A 25,168-nucleotide genomic window follows, 5' to 3' on the forward strand; every position below is an offset into this window, starting at 1 on the left:
TAAATAATGAATGATTAAATGTAAAAGGCCTTGCAGAATGCCAGTGCTGGCAACAGTCTGGGTGGAAAACCACTGATCAAGGTGATCTTTTCCAGCCTTTTGCTTCCATTGCTGAAAAACCCCACTTTACCACAATTCCATCTTCCACTCAAAATCCACAATGATAAAGAATTTGTAAAAGAGACAAAGATAATTATGTAAAAGAAAATAGATGGAGATACTTCTCACATTTAGGTCACATTTAAAACATGAAAATTGAATTGTGTGCATGCAAAGGTTAAATCTGTGAGACTATTTCCTCCTCTTTTTGCCAACTCAAAACATCTTCATTGAAGCATTTTGTATAGTATGCTTTAAACTTCTTAAATCAAAGTGTTAGTTTCTGATAAATAAGATTTCCTAAAACTCTGCTAGTAAAAACTATTTGTCGCAGTACGCATTTATGGCATTTCTGATGCCATTGGAAACACTGAATAGAAATTAATATAAAAGGCAACCAGAGGGGAAGAGATATTCATGGAGGAATCTTCATTATATTTAAAGATCTTACTAATTCATTGGATAATAATTTTGTTTTACTGTTAATACACTCAACCAGATTTGTGTTAATGATTTAAAAGAACATCAAATGTTGATCACCTCTTTATGTCAATACTCAAAATTTTTAAGGATTAACACTCTAATTTTGTATTTACTTTACTCTTCTCCAAAAGCCCAATGCAGCAGCCTATATACTAAACCAATTACATTTAAAATAAGCATTAGCACCATTATCTTTTATTTTAAAAAAGTTTAAATCAAGTCTAGCTTCAAACTCCTACTTCTGGAGGGATACCGTTGCCTCTCTAAAGAGTTAATCCCTGAAGAACTTGAATTCTGTCAGCTGGTCACCCAGAAGCATCACCATCACCCCTCTCTTCCCTTGAAGGGGTCAGTTAAACTTCTCTTGACATAACTGACCTGAGGTATCTGGATGTTGTCTGCTGGTCTGCTTGTTGCATCTTTATTGTACTGAGGATCAAATTCAGATGCCCCTGCTAAAACCATGATAAGCCCTGCAAAGATAATTGGAGTCAGACAAAGAAAATGTCAACATGCTAGTACACCAAATGATTTGTTCAGAACCTTCAACCATAAAACTTACTCCCATTCCTCCCCCAATAACCATGAATATCCATGTTCTCCACTTAATGGATCAGTTACCACTGCCACAGGGCAAAGGAGGCAGGAATCAATGTCTGGCACAAGACAAAAGAGATCATTCAAGGCTCAATTTTGCATGGTATCAAGTCCAGTATTTGACACTTAATGTCTTTAAAAAAACATAATTAGACTTCATTAGGACTAGCAGACACAACTGCACAGCAGTTTGACTAGTTTTGCATGCTCAGAGAGCCATTCCTCCCAGCAACCCATGTGCCTGCAGCAGCACCACAGTATGTATGGGAGAGGGAGGCAGGAAGGATAAAATTTCAATTCCATTTTCTGTTCAGTCAGCACTGGAAATTCACCCAAAAATTCTTGTAGTTATTAGAAAATAAGTTCAATAAATAATCTTGTAAACAAATTGCACAAAGATGTTGGACTGGTCTTTTCTTAATGTGATTAGGAAAATCCATATTACCACAAAATGTTCTGTAGTGTAATTAAAATGAAAGCCCTAGAGAATTGGGTATTTTAATCCCATTGTGAGCCTCCTGCTCATGAACATATCAGACCTCTCAGCCATAGACAATCAGAGAGAGCTCTTGGAATCATTTGCTCCAGCTAAAATGACTTCTTCAGCAGAAGTTACTCAAGCTTCCTTGTTAAATTTTGAGCAAGTGCTCTTCTGAGCAAGTCAAAATTATTTCTGCCTACCTGCAGTGCCCAGTGAATTCAAACTATTAACAATAGTAGTCAACAGGAGTCAAGCTCCCTGAGCATCAATTTTCATTTCCATGCTCAAATATCTATTCACTTCCTCAGCACAGCATATTTAAGACTTTCAGATTACTATAAATATCTTATTATTTAAGATCAACAACTGTAAATCTCCAGGAAAGGAGATTCTGAAAGTTTGTTTGTCCTGAAGCTTGAAAAAAAATACCTTAGAACAAGGCAAGTCATGCAGATTTGTCTCATCATTTCCCTAGCCTGGTTTGATTACATTTGTGGACACTGATATACCACACCACAGTGGAATTCACAACCAAGCAAAAGCCTTACCTGATGGTTTGTCTAAGCCACCTCAGCTGCACCTTAGTTTTCACTCAGACTGCAAAACAGAACTCAGTAGAAAAAACTGACCTCTCTCTTATCCTGAAACTACCTAGAAGTGTAAAGTCCTTAAATAAGGCCACTTAAACCTAGAGCTAACATTTTAACCAATCTTTAGGAGGGACAAGGCAAGACTCAAAGCTGGGTTCTGAGCAAGGTTCCGTACAAAACAAACTGCTGTTAAGTCTGAAGAAAGGCAGTGATCTGTCTAAACTTCTAAAGTCTCACCTACTCTCTCTTTTCTCACCTAGCTGGAGATAGGAAAAAGCATAAGAGTATGACAAAAGAGAGTATGAACCAGTCTGAACTAATCCCACACACAAACCTATGTGTCGTGTGAATAAAAGGGTAATATCTTCCCATACTCTTATTCCCTACACCATTTGGAACATCTGTGAAGCATTTCTGCTCTGTAGGAAAAGGATGGATCAAGAGCAGATTTCAGCAATCATCCAGCAAATTTAAAGCTGAAAAACAGTATAACTCAAAGGAGTAAGAAAATCTATTTATGAACCCTTTTTTAGAAGGTTTTGGGGGTTCTCCTATTCATCTTTTCAATTGTTCTGAGCATGCAATTTAGTTAAATCCAATCTAGAACTAAATAGTACTGTGCAATTCTTCAAGCTCATTCCAGCCCCAAACTTAAAAATACAATTTTGCACCAACGAAATACATCTACCGTTTTCCCCAGAAAAAAATGAGGGGGGTTATTCATTTAAAATCAGGGAGTAGGCAAGAAAAGTAAGTATATTGAAAGCTACAAAGAAGTAACAAAATATCATAAAATTGATAGAAAATTTTTTAAACAGAAATGTAGCTCTCTGTTCTAACATCCAAAACCAAGAAATGCTATTTCATTCTTTATGCATATAAAAATTTTATGAAGCCCCTAAAAAAATTCCAAAGCCTGAATTTTTTACACTAACAGATAGAGAGAGGTTGGCTCCTACTGGCAATTGAGGGCTACAGGTCACCATGTTTTTCCCAACACACAATAAACCTTTTTCTTTCTCTTTTTTCTCATGCATAGATAGATATAAATATAGATCTATAAAATTCCCTCTCCCAAACATTTAAGTCTTCTTACAGAGTATTCTTCACCTGCAATGGAATTAAGTTTTAAAAACACTCTAAAGGAACCAGAAGCATTACTTTAACCTAATTAAGACCTATAAAATAGAAGTATTTTAATGTCAGCAGACTGACACTTCCAGATGAACACATCTACAGTTCAAGATGCATTTTACTTACGTTTCATGTCCATGTTCCGGGTTTTATAGACAAAATATGTATATATTTGAGTTGTCCGAATCAGAATCTGATCTCCGCTGTATCGTATTGATCGGTACCACCAGGAACCCTGAAATATTCAACAAAAAAGGACTGATATCAGCAACAAGGAAGCATCAAAACAGCCATAGTGCATGACCTCATGTCTGTGAACAACCAGGTTACCCCAGCTGGTATTATCTGTGTTGAGGTGAACTGAATTTCAGAAAGGAGAGGGAAACAAAATATATTTGCTGACACAAACTTTAATAGCACACTGATAAATTCATCTGGGAGAATCTAACGTTAAACACTTTTAAGTGACCTCTAGCCAAGAGAAATTTTCCCCAGCACATACATCTGCACAGATATACACTGCTTGGTTTATTTCTGGTGTTGTTTTAATAAATCCACTAAACAGTAAATTTAATCGATTTACCACTTTCTATGTATGATGTGGTAACTCCTTACAGCACAGCTCAGCATTCAAATCTAGTATAGGCAGGCTTAAGATCAAACCAAGAACAAAGAGATTTCTTTCACTATGAGAAAATTTGCAAACCTGTGCTTTATGTCACCTGACCACAAAATGCTTTTCAGAAGGGGAATCTGGAGGTGAATTAAGAATTAAGCCATACACCTTCAGGTTGACAGAAGAAGAGCAACACTCTGATAATTGCCTAATTAGCATTACACCAGTGACTCAGATTACGGAACTCACTCTACAGTGGTTGTACTCTCTAACATATTTTCAGAAAAATGGTGTGCTGGGTTATAAACTGCAATCTGTTCATTAAACTCCTCCCTGTAAGCAGAGCTCATTTAACATAAGAAAACACATGAAAGATACTCCTCAATCTACTGTGAAATTTACTGTCAGTGAACAGCAACAAGCAGTAAAGTAGTAAGTGATGCTTACTACTATTAGTTTAATAATAGTGAATTCCCCCACTATGGAAAGATTTTTGCAACCTACTTAATTCTTTGGGAAATACTCTAGGACTGGCTCCAACAAGTTTTTTAATAAATTAGGTTTGATTCCTCCATAAATAGATGAATGCTAACACAAAATAATACACAACTTTCTACAAGGTTTTTCTGCATAAAAAAAATTAATTACAATCCCACATTTACCAATTAGTTGTACAAGAACAGATATTGGAAGAAAAATGTAACAAGCCAGTGAAAGCCTACATGAAAAAGGCTGTCCTAACTGCTTCTGCAGATACAGATCCTGTCTCTTGCCTCATGTACAGGGCATTATTTAGGTCAGTGGAAGTCTGGAAAGAGCTACTTATCAGTATTATCCTTTTTCATTAATCTGGATTCAAAGGGTGGAAGTAGCCTTACTTTATTTTAGATGCCCACCAAACCTAGGATGACTGCACTGTAGTTAAGTTCACCTTCTTTATTAATTCATGAAAGAGAAACAGACCCATTAAAGGCATGAATTATCTTGTATGTCTACTTTAAAATGAAATGATAAAATAATTTGCTCCATAAAAATGACTATTCCTCTTCACTGACTTATAAAAGAAATTTACAGTGACAAGTCTGAAAATACAAGTCTACATCTGGTATGGAGAAAGAAGAGGCAGAACATTTTTTCTGTGCTCAAAACATTTCTCTGTATCAGCAGCAAGGTTGTTTTCTTTTCACTTCAGCTATGATAAAACTACTGTAAATCACAAAGTATGTGTATACAAAAAAGCATCAACTGAATTCTAAAAGGAAAGGCATGAAAAATTTTTGCATCCTGGATTTTAGACTTTTGATTCAACCATTTAAGTCAGCACATTTAATCTTCTAAACTAAATTTTCAATTACACAGAAAGACTCAAAGGGAATGTCTCTCTGAGTCTCAGCACACACTGATGCAAGCAATGAAAATCTCAAGAACATGAGGGGATTTTGGTGTCAGTTTTCTAAGTCTTGCTTCATGCCACACCCCAAATACACAACCACTGGCTAAGGGACATGGTTCAAAAGCGATACTGTAGGGCAAACCTGAGCCCTGAAATAACACTCACCCACCAATTGATTCCTGACACAAAGCAATGTCAAGGGCAGACATCTCATGGTGTAGAGAAGATGAATAAAAACTGAAGTTATGAAAACAAAGGCAGCCAAGAAAAACCAAATCAACCACCTGCTCCACCTGCAGTAATCATTCTAGCACCACCAGCTAGAGGCATCTCAGTCTTTACTGTAACACCACTGAATATCCTCTTGAGCTCATCACCTCATTAATTTTCTTAAGAAGCTACAAGACAAATTACACAGCTTAATAATTCTTGTGATATCCAGTATTTCCCCGGAGTCCCCTCTCTATCATGGCATTGCATTTTTCTGGAAACTCTACAGCACCTACACTTTTTTCACAATAAAAGAAAACACTACCTTTTTAAAAATCAGCTCACTTGCGCTCTCTACGAAAGGCAAGAATGAGAACTCTGTGTCTAAGAAAGCTTTCTTTACAACTTGGTTACAGAGAGTAAAATATCAGACACTACTTACCACAACAACTGGAAGAATAACCATAAATGCTAATGCATACACAAACAACACCTACAGAAAAAATACAAAACATACTGTATTAGATACTGTGGCTATTTAATACCACTCTTGTTTAGTTTTTATTCTAAAATAGTCAAGTAGTGCTACCACAAGATTACTAAAAATTATCACAAGCTTATTGCATAGTAGCTGTCATTATTTCTGAAGAGCAACTTACAAGTAGTATAACTAGGTATAGCTTAGATAAGGAGTGTCAGTTTAAATGATTCACACATTGTCACAGGTCAGTTTCTTTAATAATTAAAAAGTTGGCAGCTAAACCGTGATGCAGTGGACAGACAAAAGAATTCAAGTGGTTAAGAAAAATACCTTGCAGCAACAAATACAACAGGAAAAACACTTAGATACTGTATGATTCAAGCATCACTAACAAACCAAATGGAACTAGAGAAATCCAGCCTGCGGCTCTAAATGTGTTTCCTTGCAAGAGTGAACACACTCTTTGTATCAGGGGTGACCACATTAGAGCCTCATTGTCACTGGAATGAGATCCATCCAAACATACCCATACTTTACTCTCAACAGTAAGATTTAAGCTACTCTAACATTTATGACTCCTGAAACTTGCTCCAAAGATGTGCACTTGGACCAAAGTATTAATGTGTTTGACTAAAAATGTGCAGCATTAAGCAAAGAGGTTTTCTTCAAAAACACTTGAAAGTTCACCTGGAAATCTTGAGCTAAGTAAGCTGACTCACCAAAATTGAATTTTTCTGATCCACAATCCAAGCTGGCAAAGCTATACCGAAGCTTGTAGCTGTATGATGAAATAAAATAAATTCACTATTAAATATTGAGAAATGTTTTTGAAGTCACATTATGTCTATCAAAGAAACAGAATCACCAACCCACAAAAAACCCGTTCATGTTTATTACTTCAGTAAGCAAAATTTAAACAAATATAGCAAAATCAAGCAACAAATTAGAAATATGGCAAGTATGCAATGACAGGACTTAAATCCAACACCTGAAATGCCAAATATTTTATCTTAACATATTGCAATGAAATAGCTAGACAAGATTTATTTTTAGATATATGTATATATATATATATATATGCATGTATATAAAATTCCACAGATTGGAAGATTTATGAATTTTGCATTGCAGAGTTTTCAGCAGTTTAAAAACATATAGTTAAGTAAGCAAATGAACTGCATGAAAATGGTCTGAGCAAATTATTTCTATGGGAAGTTCTATTGGTTTGTTCCTCTAAGAAAATGTTCTAAGCTGTAAACACAAAATCCTCTGTCAGTTCAAATTTCTGTGTGACTGGTAAGAAAGAAAGAGGAATACTTCTCATTTCAAAAGAAGTCAGGCTACAAAAAATAGAAGACATGATTCTCTAACATCTCCAGCATACAGATCTGAATAGAAAGTAGCATAAAATAGCTTTTCAGACACAGGCAGCAATAAATTAAATTTTGCAAACAGTATCTTATCCCAATACTGAGAGTTCTATGAAATCAACAGGGGGAAGAAAAGAAAGTAAGACTAAGATTTCTAGGACCTGCTTTAAAGAAAAACAACATGCTTTCCTTAGTACTAGCAGTTACCCATGAGGAGCAATGCCTTACAAAAGGATAGGCTAGGACCCCTATGAAGTTAGGCGCTACACTGATGCCATCTCCAACAGATTGTGACAGCAATTCAGATAAACAGTTTTTATGCACAAGCCTAATGTGGCTTCTCTAAGTTGAAAATTACTATTTCTTGAGTCTCCAATCAAACATCTGACAAGCCTGACCACACCTCAGCCACAGGAGTTCAACCAGATGACAACCAGTGAATTTACCATTAAGTTACAGGAAATGCCTTGCTCTGGAGAAGGAAGATCTCCGGACTCTAATCTGTTAATGACTACGGATTTCTAGAAGAATCTACTAAAAATCTGTCTTTTACTGATGGAATAAATTTCAGTTTACTACAATATTTTTGACCTTTCGGATTGTAGCCTCAAATTGCTCCAGGAATAGAAGTAACTCAGTAAAAAGCTCTTTCTCTTTTGGTCTGAGAGTCTCCTTGCCCCCACTCATGCTCATTGAGCTGAAACACCAGCAAATACCAAGGGGAAAGAAATAGGTTTTAATCATAAGGCATTTTTCATAGACTACCTTTATACTCTTCAGATCCCGCTCACCTGCTTGTAAACAGTCTTTGAATGATTTTGCATTTACTTTTAGTAAAGGACCAAGTCATGCAAATGCAAGAATGCTTGTTTGCCTGCCTCTGGCCTCACACTGCCTCAGCTGGATAGAGAGGAATGCTGCTCCCTGTTCCTCTGTGCTGGGCACACATCACACCATCAAACCTGGCTAGGCATGTCTAAGCCCAGATGTGCTTCATCTCAGCCCAGAGAACACCTCTATGAGGGACTGTATCTGTTCTTTGTCTATACAGAACTAGAAGACTAGAGTACATAGCTCAGGTGCATGTTTTTACACCATGGATATATAAATAAAGAGAAGATGAATTTCACTAAATTAGAAAGCCCCTCACACTTTAATGTGGAACAAGGTTAGACAATAGAGGAGAGAGAAAATTCAGGGACTTCCCCCACCCTTCAGATGTCTCAAACAATAATGTGAGGTCCAGAAATAAACCTAATTTATTAGGTTATTATATATACCTATTTATTAGGTATTTATTAGGAAATTCTAATTCCACTGGAGCCTGAGGTAGAGTTTTCAGAAGAGCAGGAGGCTTAACGCTCACAGTATGAACAGCTAGCCTGCCAAAAATCATTTCATTTTGCCCTCTGGGAATCCAAAATCTCTTAGGTTTGTGAATACAATCACTAAGCCAGCCAAGGATCTTTGTGCCTTATCAAGTTTTGGCTGAGTTTTCTTTTGAAGTCACAGCTTCAGGTCCATTCAAGGACACTGACACAACTGCCTAACTTCAAATCCTATTCCTTGTCAACACTAAGCGAGTAGCTTATGGATACGAAAAACAATTTACCCTCCAGAAAGGTCCTAGGAATGCTATTAAAATTTATGGTACCATTTTGCTGATATTGTGACAGCATTTCTGAAGAAAGATTTTATCTGTATTTTGTAGCAAGAAGGGACAGAGACCTCTTATTTGCCAAGCAAAGGAAGCAGAGGAAGCTAAGAGCTGACAGAAAACCATTATGCTATAAAACACAGCAATTAAAGAATTTAGTCCTCCTTAATCCATCAGAAATGCCTTTGTCAGATTGATATAGTTGGTGAAGATGTTTTTTGAAGGAAGAAGGAAGATTTTATTTCTTTGAAATACCAATACAAGGGCTGGGGTTGGTTTTTTAACTTTAAAAATTAATGTCCTATGTTGGGTGGATATAATTCAGAAGAATTTACAGCACAGATGATAGAGTACCCTCATGTCATCCTGTCACTTCAGAATTAAGTTACAAATTTCATTTATTATTTCCAAGCTGGCTGTAACTCATTCACACAGATATGTTGTATAACTTTCTTTAATAAATGGCAGGTTTTCATTTTGCCTGTAATGAGTATCAGCTAGAAACATGCAACATTTCTCCTTAGTAGGCCACTTAAGCAATCACAAAGGTGTTTTACAAGCAATTCACACAACTGCAAATCGGGAAAAAATGATTAACTTTCAGTCTTAACATCATTTAGTTTGGATCACCTACTGTAAAACTTTGACACACCATCACCAGGACTGTTTTCATGTAGCTATCTGCCCAGAAACAATATCCCCATGTATATCCTTTTAAAGTTATTTACTGCACTATGGCTAGTTGTTAATTTTTCAATATACATATCTAGTATTTGATCATAAATACCAGGAAATGTTTAAAATTGACAAGTTTCTGATAAGCAGTATTCTGGTTTTTGCCTACACCTCCATTAATATTGGCAAATCTCCCTAGATACTTACTGAATCTGACTAATAATAAAAAATTTCTTCTCTTTTTACCACAATTAAAAGTTTGAGATGTGTAAAGCAAACTCTTTCTTGCCTTTCCCTCCCACCACCTCCAGAGCCAGTTTCACAAGCAAAGAATTGGTCAGATGTGTTGCTTTAATCACAGGAGAAAGTTGCTATATAAAGTTCTAAGTGCTTCTTGACTGATCAGATGTTACACATCTCAATGTACAGCGATTACAGGACCTCTGTCATTCATAATTGTTACCTTGTGGTCCATCTGGATTACCAAATTCTTCCCAGTTTTTTCGTGACTCTTCATCAGTTAACCTAGTTACAAGAAAAGATACTAAGTTAACACAGAAGACATTTCTCTAAATCATTAACAAACAGAATCTTTAAAATGTGGCAGTCACACTATCCTTTAGAGGTAGTTTGAAAAGCTAAACAGCTTCTGGTATTTTTTTTGTATGAAATCTAATAGAAAACAATACTGTTATACTGCTCCTTCATACACAAGCAAATTCTTTAAGGACTCTGACAGGAAATCAGACACAGAAGATGCACATGCAGGAGATGGCACAATCCCATCTCCCTTTCATGACGGTGACTGCATATCCATCAGCACATAATATTTTTTGATGCCAAGTTACAGCACAGTAAATTTTGAAAGGCAAAGATTGAAATTTATCTTTTTTCTTGGAAGGAAGGTAAACATGGAAGATGGGTTGACTGATCAGAAGTAGTCCATATGAGCCTTTATCTCATTCTAGACCTTTAGCCTTTGACAGCTTGTGTTTGATTGTTGTAAGGGTTTTTTCCCCTGGAACTCCCAAGTTTCCTAACTTAACACTCTCTTATTTAATAAGACACCACCTCCTAAATCTTAAGAGTTTCTATGCCTGTTCAGAAATGACAGTTCTTTGGCAATTGTATGCCACCTTGACAGAATCCCTGTTACCAGAAGGAATAATACTGCTTTAGAAAACAGAATACCTGGCTTTCACAGTATGAAAGATTTTGTGTAACATAAGAAACCCAGTGAAGAAGTCAGGCCTCTCATGATCATTTCTAAGTCTCTCACTTGTTGACACAGCAAACCCACCAAACCAGCAGCTTTAATATTATTTCAAGACAGCATGGCCAAGAACTTCAGCATCATTTACCTCACAATATACCTCTGCCACAGCCCATGGGCTAGTGCTTGAAGTATCAAACTGTAGTGCCAAGTGTTTGAGTACTGGCTTGCAAAGTAAATAATTTACAGGCTTCAGGAGTTCAAAAAGGCATATCAGAATTTCCTACTGAAGACATTTTCTAAGTGATACAGATGTGTTTAAGCAAGAAGTATGATTTCCAAACTGCTCAAGTGAGCATTGGTTTTCCTTCCCACCTCTTCCCAAACAGAACTCTCCATCAGAAAGGTTAACCACACACACAACTGACTTCAAGGCAGAAATCACCAATTTCCCAGGTTCTCTGATGCTGTGACTGATGCAATAAACCCCAATAACTGAAGAAGTCTCAGAGGCAATGGGTAAGAGTGACATGCTGTGAAGCTCTGAGTGACCACAGTGACTCAGCACAGCTGCTGCAAGAAGCTGACTCCACCTCAGCACAAAAGGGACATGAAGGTGGATTTGTTTTACATAAAAAAAACTATCAACAGCTGAAGGGATCAACTGGTGGTAGAAACATTTCTCTTTGAGTGCATCAAAAAAGTATGAATGGCTCAAGCTTGAGGCAGCAGCATCAGGGGAGTTCACTGGCTCAGTCCACCAGTGTTAAAACCAGGCAAGTAGAATTCTGTAGAGAGCAATGGGCTCCAGCTGGCTTCAAGCCACACATGCCTTCCCATCAGCATTGTGACAGTGAGTGTATTAGAGACACCAGTAACACGAATCCCACTGGTATTGTGATTGAACTGTGTATTGAAATTCCTGTATTTTAATTTCCTTTACACCAAATTCTTACAATAGACTTCTCACAGATACTAAAAAAATAAAAACGCTCTAAAAGATAAGACCAAAAAAATACTCTAGAGGAAAAGCAGATTCAAGGACTCAGCTTTTAAGAACTACACAGGTATTATGAAACAGTCACCAAGTAAAAAAATCAGGACTGCATGGCAAGCATAAATGGAAAGGGATAGGGGCAAGCTGAGAGAAAACAGTCAGATCCAGAATGAGACATGCTTTTCACTGGATGGAACAGTTAAAGTACTGTCTTTTACTCTCTGGCTTTACCACCAGGTGAAATGAACAGTACATATATTTTCTAAGCATCACTTCAAAACTGCTGTAACAGAGTGGGTTGGTTAAAAAAAACCACAACAACCATTTTGTTCTGTGTCATCTTTAAGATTTAATATGTGTTATATTGGAAATACTTTTCCTAGTTGACAAGAGATCTAATACCTTACAGTATTCTGACAGGTGCAAAACAAATTATCCTTCCCAACTTGTACAAAACAAGTACACACTGCAGGAAGACATATTTTGACTTTTGTTACATATCGGAACACACTTCTTCCTGCCTGCTTAGGTCATCCTTGTTCTTACTATAAAGGCTGTCCTCCCCATAATATTATGATTCCCTTTTTTCATAGGTAAAAAAGAAACTTACGCTGCATAGGCCTTAGCAATCCTCATGAACATAACTTCATCTCCTCCTTTATCTGGATGGTATTTTAGGGACAGTGCACGGTACTGTTTCTTTATTTCAGATATACTTGCTCCCTTCAAAAGGAAAGGTTTGCATTTATTAATAAATACCTTAAATGACATTCATTCTTATATAGAATCCTAATACATATTGCATAGCATTTTTCTGAAGCATTCACTGAAGAATTATATCTTCAAAACACAGGATCATTAAACTATATATATATATAATTCATGAAAACATTATTATTTTTCTGAAAACATTCTTACAACCATTATGTTTTTAAATGAAGATACAAGTCACAGCCTAACTAAAAGACACACTCAGATGACTGAATACTGGGATTTCTGGATTATTTTGCTTATCTATCCATAGGAACAAAAAAAAAAAAAAAAAAGGAAAGATTTCTTATCTGCTTGGCAAATCTTGAACATATTCACAAGGAATTCTCACTTGCAGTATTCTTCTATTTAGGCATAGTTCATAGATGGAGTATGATGGTCCACAGCAGTTTGTATGCAGAAATAAATCTGTCAGTCACCAGGAACTGCAGATTTCCCTTCCACTTAAAAACACCTTTGATGAGAATCATCCTACCCATAAATTATTTCAAACTTCTTGAACGAAGGGAATACATATACCTGAGAAAGATTGGTTTTCATTCTGCTCCAGCATGTTGTTAAATGCCACTAACACAATCCCCTGTGCATTAACTTCCAGCTTGGACTGTGAACTTCACTACTCAAGAAAACAAACAAAACTTTATAGTAAGTTCAGCTAAAGTTTTTTTCTGTAGCAGCTGTCATCTGCTATGTTTCACACAATTACCATAAGACTTTTCAATATTTTGTGTGAGAGAAGCCTAGCATGCTGACCTTAACTGCATAATGAACACACAAGAATTTCTTTACAGATGATGGTAATGTCTCAATAAATTTAAACCATAAATCAAACTACCCTGAGGCTTCACTTGCTGTTACTTTATCTTACTCTATATAGTCTGCCATATTCCAATACTGTTTTTCAACAGCATGCCTGCCTCATTTAATGCACAAGATAAATTTACTCCATTATCAATTAGACTTCAACTAAAAGCAGGTGTTTGAAGACTAGATGAAGAATGCCAGATAGGGAGCAGAAGCTAGAATACAGGGGGAAAAGAACAAAGGGAAGGAAAAAAATCCCAAGCGGTTTGTGTAGAGTGAGTTTCATGGCTCACATGAATGCTGCCTGTAGAAAAAACAAAGCTAATTTTTTCTCTTTGACACAGGGTGAACATAATCCCTGACAAGTTGACAAGTTTTTCATCTACATTAATTGCTTACTCCTCATTTTCCAAAGCTAAGCTACAGAGGTTAGGCCTGACTTACAGAAATGCTTAGTAGCCTTGGACTGGTGTCAGTCTGCTTGGAACACAGAAAGTGCCTGTATATAGTCACTTTTGAGATTCATCTTTATGCCTTGGATCCCATCTCTAAAACTGCAGTATAGATACTTATTAAATAAATCATTAATATTTGCACACCTTATGTGTTAATGAATTCAAGTGATGTGCTTCAAAAAGAGCTATTCTATGGTCAAAACACAGTGAAGATATTACATATAAAATCTGGTGTAAGTACATTATCTGGACTTCATTAGTGTTGTGGTTCTTCTCTGGAGAAAAATGCTTCTTGTTATAAACTGATAAGCTAACATAAAATAAAAAAAAAATCTTGACTAGAGTGTGAATGAAAAGAAGAAGTGTATTACTGTGCATCAAAACTTTAAAGTGCTTGCATCTGCAACCATTTTAATTTTTTTAAGTTTGGGGGAGGGGTTTTGCTGGTGTTATGGGGTTTTTTTAACAACAATAACAGCTCCATTATCTAACTACACTTTAGCATCTGTATCACCTCATCAGCAGGACTGGCTACAATTCTCAAGGTTCCATCTGAATGGTAACAGAAGAAATCTGTTAATTTTTCACATAGTCCAAACTGAAAGCCTTTCATGAGATTTAACAGAAATTGCCAGAAGCAAGAAACATACTCTGAGATACTGAACTCTTATCTTGAGCCCTATTTCAACTATCTATCATCACAACCATCTTTTCCTCCCTATTTTAAAATCTCTGTTTTCATTCAGCTAATCTTTATAACAACATTCACCATCCCTCCATTCTTGAGGCATTCCAGAATTGGTTTCTTTGCCTGGGTAAATTGCACGTGTCTTGAGTACATGTACAAGTTCTCATCAGTAAACACAAAGCTGTAATTCACTACATGCATTCCTGTCTTTCCCCTCTTGGTTGTTACTTACAGAAATTTCCCAAAGATAACAAAGGAAAATACCCTGATGACCTAATACCTAGCCTGATTTGTTTACTCAAAATTAACCCAGTTATATGAAAATTTAAACTGCATGGGTCCAACAGATACCATTCAACAGTAAAAATTTGCATTGCTCCTTCCTATGCATCAGTGAGAGAACTCAAGTCGGCAATCTGTGAGTCACAGAGGAGCTGAGCAGGGGTTGAATTGCAGTAACTTGGCTCTAGACATGACAGGCAGGCGTTCTACCTCTCTAGCTGGAAATAGGCTACAGACTTCTCATCTGATATAAATGGCTTTCTTAGCACAAGGTGCTGCTTTTCTCTGCTGACACGTCAACGTCATTTAAAGGCAAGAGATGTATTTCCTAATGCTCACATACATATTAAGCTCTCTCACACTAACAATATACATCACATTTAATCAAAACAGGTACATTCAAAGCTCATTCATGTTCTTGTGCTGAGCTGGATGCATAGCATACTTCTTTAGACTTGAGAGTGAAACATACCTCAGACTCCAGAACTGGAAGATGACTCTACTGTTCAAAAGAGGAGCCTTGTATCAGGAAATAATTGACATAAGCAGAGAATCTGCTTGAGGTATTGTGGTTAAGATGAAGAGTTTAAAAGAAGTTCAGAAAGTCTGTCCTTGGGATATATAATTTTTTGAATCCATTTTGAATCAGTCTTTCAGTGTAAACAAAGCACTGCATCTATTTTCTAGGTAAGAACTATATCTTTTTTTATCCCAGTTTAATAAACCTATTGGCTGGGATCACTGTTTAGAATTTGTTGTTAGCAATCAGAGATACAACCAAGATTCAAGCTAGCCTTGAATGTGCATCACCAACACCCTTCAGTGTTGAAACCCTTCATTGAAACCCTTCATTTACAAACATTGCTCGGTAGAGAAACCGTAAATCAAATTAATTCACACTCTTGTTTATACAGTTTCTTCAGCATCCCTAAAAGAGAAGATTTATACAGGGCATATACAAAGCAGAAGGGATTTTTTTGTCTTCCTGTACACAGAGAGGAAAACAACATCAGAATAGGATTTTTAGAAACCCACCTCACTACATTACTAGAATTTTGAAGAAGCTAGATACAAAAGTTATAAATTGGTACAGATATAGGCAAAAAGCACGGAACAACTGACTTTATAACTGCAGCAGCAACTTTCATATGCCAAAAAAGAACAAAAACATTAGATAGATTCACTATACTTTGTTTGAAAAAACAAGTCTAATATTAGACATATACACACAGAATATACAATTACAGTGGTACAGACTAGTGAAATATGTTATTACTTACAGGATCCAAATGTAACACTTCATAAGGGTTGTATTCTTGATACTCTCTGTCTGTTTTGGAAACTTTGTATGCAAGGAACAAAAATAATGCCCAGCCAGCAAGGAGGACTATTTTCCTGTTTGGAAGAAAAGAATTTTTTAAATATACAAATCCACTAGCTCTAGCACCATTCTAATAACATTAGAAGCCATCTCATATCACTCTTAAAGAAACAGTATTAAAATAACAAGAAACACTAAAGTAAGTATTAGCATTTCAGTTTTAATACCACTTTTTCTCCCAGTTTTTAACAAGGACAATCCACTACCACAAAGTCTCTTTCTGTTCTTTAACAGTCTGTCCTCAGCAGATATACATTATTATTTCCTATTTTTACAGAAAGATTTTGACTAGATTCTAGACAATGTGTTAAAAAGAAAAAAAAACAAACACAAAAAGCTGACACAGGTGCGTAACAGACAGCAAATATTTTGAGGGTGGAAGTAACAAGGAACTGGTGGATATAAAGCCTTCACCTTCAAACATACAAAGTCATTATTCTTTTATATTTGAGTATATATGTTCACATACTAAATATTTAAATCAAAAGATTGCACTAGCACTACTAATTTCAGTGAGGGAGAATTATTTTTTTAATAAATAAAAATTGTTTATTTTTTTACATCTGAGGCTCATTGGTCTCATTTCTCAGATATCTGATATAGGACAAACAGCATGCATCACGATTTCAAGCCCTACTCAACAATAATGATTACCTATTAATTATTCAAATATAGCAGATTGCAAATGTCTCTTTAGTGATGCAAAAATAACTAAATCCTGCTTTGATTACAAACCAATGTATTGCTATTTTTAAAAAAGTAAGAACTGCTTTAATAGAAAGTCATGCAAAGGAAACATACGTACTTCACTGTAGGAATTATGTTCTGCTGTGGTTTTAGCAGTCGCAAGCGGTACCACAAACACCTTCCATATACATTCCTTATATTTTTTAATCGAATTTGTTCTATAAAAATAGAGAGATTGTGATTAACCAAGCTGACAAAACACAGAACAACAAACATGCCCACCTCACCCCGAGAAGGCAGTACAAGGTCTGTTGGAGGACTAACATAAGATCCAGCATTACCAGAGGAAAGAATGCTTTTTATCCAATTAAGTGAAACTGTACATGTATAAACATAAGAAGTTGGTCACATTATTCCCTCTACCTAAAAGAAATCCATTCTATTTTCTATATGCCACATAGTAACCCTCATATGTGAACCCAGCCTTTGCTTAATGCACACCTGTAAACTTTGCTCCTGCCACTAAACTCCCAAAGTTTATCAGTATGTCAGCTACTGCATGCAGGAAAAACAAACAAACAAACAGAATGCAACCCACAGGCAAACTAGTGTTTATGTACAAATAAAGAGTACAGCAGGAGCAACAGCTCCTTCCTCAATTCAAAATATGACACAATTCCTTCCTCTTTGTGACATCTGCTTTTATAAGCTGCCTTCATTTAAGTTTTTCTGCTGAAGGTTAAAAGGAAGGAAGACTAAGGTAACAGCAACTTGTAAGCTGTGCAGCTCAGTAATACATGCCTTCAGCAAGGGAGTTCTCACATTAAGACAGTCAACAAGATTTCTTCCCATGGTCCTCTTAGGACAGGATGGGGCTGGAAAGAAATTGCACTTATACTGTCAAACTCACCATGATGAGGTATGGAAGCTCTGTTAAGAGAGTTTTAATTGTATTGCAGAGCTAATCAGGACCAACTTAGCCTTGGTCAAGGAATTCTTTTCTACTACGAAAAGTACAGTGGAAAGCAAATAACTTGTCCAGAATTTCTCCACATACTGGAATTATATGTTATAACTAAACTCCTTTTTAAGTAACTTGTCTATCCATAAACTATGCAGTCTGACCTGTAACACTTCGAAGTTAGGATGTCACTGTAATTACCTTACTTGCAAAAGAATAAGATCATTTGGCCCTTTTCAGACTGAAGGAAAAAGAATCAAGACAAAAGAAAATTCATCCAGTGTCAATACACTTAGATATCGCTAGTGAATAAAATTTAAAAGGCAATCATAAATTATATAAATACAGGAATTATATTAACAACTTTGATCCAAAGCACATGTCAGTCAGTCTCCTAAGTCTTAAATCTCAACTTAGCATTTTTGACCAGGTGATGCCCTCACAGAATCACAGGATTGTTTGGGTTGGAAGGGACATTAAATATCAACTAGTCCCAACCACTCAACTATGGGCAGGGATGCCACCCACTAGACCAGGTTGCTCAGAGCCCCATCCAGCCTGGCGCTGAATTCATCATAATTAAAACAGCAGTTATGACACATAAAGACATTTATAAATGGCTGATTTCTAAAAGGCAATAGTGGAAGACAGTGACAACCTCTGTTTATCTGAAGGTGTTGGAAGGTGGGATATGGTGTTGATCTACGCAAATTTCTAAGCAAGCACACAATTCAGATGAAACATGTAGAATTCAACTAGCAATCGCCAATCTTTGAGGCTGGAGAAACATGACCATTGTGTTCCATATCAACCATGAGTGCAGATTTAAAACAGATTAGATGTGAGCACTAGATGGTATTTCGTACTCTGGCTGATTTGGCAAAAGTAGAGTGAGAACACAGATGACACGTGGCCACCCAGGAACTAGTAAAGCCGACAACTATTAAAGCTTGTAAAGACAAGGTACAGAAAAAAATTGTATCAGCTTATTCTGAGCTACCTAATTCTATAGAGTATAGCTTCCCCAAAACTTGATATGACATTAAACAGTTCGATGCTATTCCTGTGACAATCATATTAGTAGTCCCACCACCCCCAAAACCAGAGAGAGATAATCAAGGATAATTGAATCCCCTGCTTCTCATTCAACTCTTGCCTGCTTCATAGTAAGTTTCCAAACTTCTCTCACTGTTTTGTTCAACAGATAAACCACACAAGTATTTTGCAGCTCTCCGGATCTGCAAAGATTGTTCACGTACCTAAACCACAAAATTTTCTAAACAAAAAATAATAGGACTAAAATTTGGTCAAGTAATCCCCCACTCAGTTTTACTCATGTAAGGCTTTAGAAAGCACTGTGAAGGAAAAATTTTGCAGACAATGAAACACATTGAAAATACAACACTCACTCCCTACCAGTAGAATGTAAATTAATTTGGCATTTTGTCTTTGGTTTTTTTATTTTAAGACAACAATTGTAGGAGATCTCTCTTGGGTCAAAACTGGATTCACCACAACCAGAAGCTAATTGTTACTTAAAATTAAATTACAAATTTAAAGCAAAACTAAAGAGACAGAACTAAACAAAGAATTGGCATTTTTAAAAGAAACACCCAACTAAACTTTATGCCTTTAAAGACTACAAGTCATGAGGATGAAAAAGCTTTGCAACAGAAACAGGGAAGAAAGTGTTCCGAAGGTTTTAAATGGTCACTGGATAACTATGCGCTATACTGTGATGCTTTTATGAAAAAGTTACTGATTATACTTGAATAAATCAGATATCAGAAGACTCACAGAAGACACATGTGCTTAAGCCTAAATCACTTATTTGAAATACTATCAATCAATCAAGATGAAATCAACTTTTTATCAGTTCAACCACATACACCCAGATCAGCACCTGAGCCTCTTAATGTTTTTGCTAGGATTTTGATGATTTAACAAGCTGCTGTGCCTTGACTTCAAAGGCCACAATGCCCCATTTCTCAAACCTGCCAACTGTCCAGCCCTCCAAGGACCAGATGACCCTCTCTTTTCCCCACTCTGCATCCTCCCTGCAAGATTTGCCGGCATCTTCTAGCTTACCATGCCAAAAACCTTCCAAAAATGCCTTAGAGGACACAACCTTAGAGAAACTAAACATAGTTGAGCAAGATAAACTGAAGAGTTGGCAGAAAGTCAAATAAAAATTATCCACTAAATGTGGCTTACAGTTATCACTGAACTGAGCATCTAGAACAGCTTTCCAATAACAGCTGCAGAAGACATGTTTTGTGACTGGTCTTACAATAGCATCAAAAGAAAAAAAACCAAACCAACCTGAGTCAGGATGCATGAGCAAAAATTAAGCCCTTTGAATAGCTGGCAAATGGAACTGCACAAAGGGGCCTCTTCAGCCAAGCACCAAATTAAGGCATGATGCTTAAGTAAGTAGCCATTGCATTTTTTACACATGCATCTGAACAACTGTGGATCAAATTTCATTACAGTTGATCAAACAATATCAAAGCAAAAGCATCTTATTAATCTCTTTCTGATCTTGGGATGGCAATGGTCTCATTCCAGAAGGAAACGGGGCACTAAAAAGATTGTTTACAGTTATCTGTTCAGAACATAAAGTAAGAATCAAATCCTACCCAAACTGAGACTGAAGTCCCAAGTACTCAAATTATTTGGAGCTATCCTGAGGCACTTCCTCTATCATATGTAATCATTAACACATGTTAATTAGTGGAATTCAAAAACAGGCACCTACTTGGGGAAAAAAAAAAAGGAGCAATACAGACAGCGTAACTCCCAGTTTAGGCAGAAAGCCACTGGCAAAATACCATACCTACTGTATCCAGGAAAAAGAGGCTTCCTGTTTATTTACAGACAAAGCCTGCAATTGCACCAGAGAAATTACTCATAATATTAGGAAGACAATGGTTCCAGGAAAAAGAAAAAAGGAAAAAAGGAGAGAGCAAAATTAAAAAAAAAAAATTAAAAAATTATAAAAAGAAGAAAAATTTATAAAAAAAAGTAAAGACAAAAAAAAAAAAGGCTTGCAAATGCCAAAATACCAGATAATTCTGGCGCTTAACAAAAGCAGTAACTTATTACTAAAGAACAAGTTGTGGATAAATCAGATCTTTTTTGCTTTCCCTTTGTCTGAGAAAAGGAGCTTCTTTTTTACACAAGTGAATTTACCATGTCAGAGAACTGGCACACTGCCCTACAGTATCCTGCAGACCCTGATCACACTGGAGTGTGATCCACACCTTACACCTCCCTCAAGGTAACACTTTGCAGTGAAATACGAATTGTACTTCCTCTGGTTCTTTGCTTTGGAATCCATATTCCATTAGGGAAAGAAGTTCAGAGTTTTAAAAGCAGACAAGTAGAGTTCTCTTGTTTCTTCACAGTCCAGATCGTGGCTTCCCATTACAGTGTAAGTGCACTTCAGACAACATCCTTTGATATGGGACTACAGGGTGACAAGTGTGTGGGGTGGGAGGAAATGTTTTTCCTCCAGTCAAAACCTGTTCTCTCTTTCCATGGGCAAAATCCTTCACAACATGAATGTCTCCTATGGTTTTAGGAATAGGCATTAAAGAGCCTTGGAAAGCAAAGGTATAATGCATCCATGGGCTTTTGAGTTAATCTCACTAACACTAACCCATGAATCAAAGAACTGTTAAAGCACGTCTCCCACATGAGGATGTAGACTGCCACTTCATTCCTGTAAATAATCTGGGGAAGCCTCCCATGCTTGCTTTATTTCCCTCCATATGGCTCTCAATACATCGAGTTCCTGAGATTCACAAGCAGATTTTCCCCAATACAATTCGCACTCACAAGGGTTCTCACAAGTGCATATTATAGCAACTTTAAAAATGTATGTGAATATCCAGCCATAACGCCATCTTCATACAATTTTCAAGTTCAAGAAGTATAACTATATATAGTTATATATATATATATATATATATATATATATATATATATATATATATGTTATATATAGTATAACAGAAAACCTGAGTGCCATCCCTTTCATGACTTTGTCAGAGGCCTTACAGAAGTTTAGGTAGATGACATAGGTTGGTCTTCCCTTATTGACTATTGCACTTTTGTATTCCAGCCATCAAAACAGGTACAAGTAGAGAATGTTTGAATAAACAATTGACTTTTCTTGATCAGAACTTATGCGAACCTCTTGAATATGCAGTTCTTTAAGCCAGAGGCATCTGCTTTTTCTGTGTTGGTAATGCAGGCCACGCAGCTCTTGGGTAAATCAGAACAACTTAACGGGTTGGAAAGGGTGGAAAAGACCTCAGGAGATCATCTAATCCAACCCTGCTGCTAAAAGGAGAGTCAAAAAAGCAGCTGCTCAAGGTCTGGCTGTAGGCCTTTGGAGTAGCTTCAGAGAGAGCTCACTGTGCCTCCGAACAACCTATGCCATAGTTTGACCATCTTCATGGAGCAAAAACTTCTCATATCTGTCTCAAACTCTGTTCTGATTTACCAGTCACACAATGGGTGAGGATACAGGACATACAAACACAGAAAGAAGCTTATTACAGGTTGGATTTCCAATTTCCAGAAATTACATTCAACCTGTGTTTACAACTCAGCCATGTCTGGCTTAAGTTTGGTTTTGAAGTTCACCATCTTACATACTTGTTTCCAAAGAAACAGGAGGATACATCCAATCCTCAGCAATGTTTGACAAACAATCCCTAGCTAGAATTAATCTTTTTGTTTCAGGTTCTGGAGGTTACAAAAAGTGCTTCAAAAATAACAAAAAACAAAAAAAACAAAACCTAAAGGGATATTCTTTTTCATTCTTCCAAGAAAAAAGAGCAGATTGCACATCTATTGTTATTGGAGACAGGCAATTCTATATGAGAGACAACAAAAAGAGGTACAGCTGTAATTATACTGACAAGTTTTAATCTCCAGAATCTTTTTTCAGCTGCAACAAACAAAGATCAGTTTTAGGAAAAAAAATACCGCAAATAACTGCATTGCATCAGTATTTATTTATATATTATGGTGTTATATATATATGTTACACATATATATATATATATATATATATATGGTGTTGCATTGCAACACCATTACATCAGTATTTATATTTAAAGCATAAAAAAATTTAAAGTATCAGTAGATTTTTTTATAACAGCAAAAAAGAACAAGCAACACTCTAATACCCAGAATACATGGAAGCCACCAGTTTTACGTTATTCCACTTCAAACTGCAGGAAAGAGCAGAAATATGTCCTAGCCTTCTGTGCTCTACCTTCAGGCTAGAAAAGCTAGGAAAAGCAAAGTCACATAGTCAAAAATACAGCTCCAGTGGACTCAGTCAGAAGAAGAGACAGGACAAGGTGCACATGAAATATTCTGCCCACCAGTTGCAGACAATTCATCCAAAGAAGGATGGTTTTGAAAGAAAATTACTTCTTCCAGCAAGGAACACAGAGCAACACAGTTCTGCAGCCCTAGGGAATGCCATGATCACCTTCAAACCAGACTTCCACAGAACTCATTTGTAGTGTGCCATCTTCTCTCCACACCTGAATGGAAAACTTGTACTTGTGGAAAGCATCAAGAGGTGCAAATAATACACACAGCATGCAAGTCATGAGTTAAGGTTACAGCCCAGGAATATATGGCTCTAAACATTACATCTGTTCTGTTAAAACTAAGGGCAACAGGCTCAGTTGAGACAATCTCAGGAGTTTCTGGGTTTGCTGGATTTTGTTCAGGGTTCTACAGTTTTAATCCTCTAAACTGTACACTTAAGTATGCTCCTATTTACTTTCAACAGTTATGTATATATATATATATATTGAATTGAGGCTCTCTGAACAAACTTACTTTCTTAAGCACTTAACTATTTCTTGGATAACAAGTGAAGTATGAAAAGGCTGCCCTGCATATGCTTCATACATATGCTATGTATGTTAAGCATAGGCCATCTATGATTAACTCTATTGACTTTTTCCTTGATAATTATTATAAAATAAGATTCCACGTGGATATAGTATGTTATCTGAGAATAATTTTAAAAGTCACAGGATTAGGAAAAAACCTCACACACTTACTTTCAAAAGACACTGACAAACACTTATAATTATGCTGTAAAAACAGTAACCCATCTTTGCTAGCAGCTAAGAGGCAGGATTGAAACTCACAGCAAACTCAGTCAGCAACCCCTCTGAAGTACTGAGCAATTTCAACTTTCTTATAATAGGATTGATTTCTACTGTAAAACCCCAAATTAAGAGCCATTAAGCAAATTAAATTGCTTTTAAAGTGTTCTGAAATGCTGTGGCTTAAATGCAAAAGCCTTCAAATAATCACTACTGCTGCCACTAGGATTATTTATTAAAAAAAACAAAATAAAATGAGAAGTCTGTTTCAGGACTTTGAATGGACCATAGCAAGGATGAATTAAACCCATCTGATAGATGCTTTCTAACTTCAATGTCTATCATTTTAAAAATTGTTCTCATTACCCTCATTATTTATCTATAGAGAGGTTGTGTCCAGGTTAGCCTCTTAAGTAAAATATTTATAGCTGAATAGTCTCACCCTAGTTGTTTTCAAAGAGATTTTTCTCTCTCGTAAATATTCATAGAAATAAGCAAAAAAAATCATGTGTTTTGTGTAACATGTTAAGTATTAAAACCCCAAGCACTTCATTAACTACAGAGAGACCTGCAAAAGACTTAACAGCAAGGCTGCTTTTTTCCAGAGCATGTTTTGCAGCAACTAGATAAAGCTTAAAAGGAACAAAAAGCAACCTAACTTTCCATTCCCGCAATTCCACACATATTTGCTGACCAAAAGATAGCATTTGTTACTAACAGCTTTAAAAAAACAGCAACATAAGATGATTCAGTACCTTGAAAGTTAACTTCTTTTCAGAGTTTACTTACTGGAGCTTTCTGTTTACAACCAGCTGGGCACAGTTTCACATTACACTACTGCTAATCAAGCCATTTCCAAACCTTGTCCTTCCTATTAGCGTACAGTCTCATTTGCACTGACTGTCAGTGGAATTAACTATAATAACTTTTAAGCTCTATCAACTAAATTATCAAATTTATAGTAGGGCTGGACCTATACGTGCATTGCAAAACTTCA

At 36.3% G+C, this 25,168-nt stretch overlaps 1 protein-coding gene across 1 annotated transcript in view; it reads right to left on the reverse strand.

The window, feature by feature from the left end:
* SEC63 (SEC63 protein translocation regulator) overlaps positions 1-25,168 on the reverse strand; it is a 59,780-nt gene that overhangs the window by 23,355 nt on the left and 11,257 nt on the right. Inside the window, exons 2-9 of the mRNA XM_086876727.1 lie at positions 17,183-17,282; positions 16,277-16,391; positions 12,607-12,719; positions 10,250-10,311; positions 6,804-6,862; positions 6,046-6,096; positions 3,511-3,619; positions 961-1,055 (exon numbers count right to left, since the gene is read on the reverse strand). Of these exons, the coding sequence (XP_086732853.1) occupies positions 961-1,055; positions 3,511-3,619; positions 6,046-6,096; positions 6,804-6,862; positions 10,250-10,311; positions 12,607-12,719; positions 16,277-16,391; positions 17,183-17,282 (704 nt within the window). The remainder of the gene's footprint in view (positions 1-960; positions 1,056-3,510; positions 3,620-6,045; positions 6,097-6,803; positions 6,863-10,249; positions 10,312-12,606; positions 12,720-16,276; positions 16,392-17,182; positions 17,283-25,168) is intronic.

This window comes from Cyanistes caeruleus, chromosome 2, assembly GCF_971803275.1.
Source record: "Cyanistes caeruleus chromosome 2, bCyaCae1.hap1.1, whole genome shotgun sequence".
NCBI lineage: Eukaryota > Metazoa > Chordata > Aves > Passeriformes > Paridae > Cyanistes > Cyanistes caeruleus.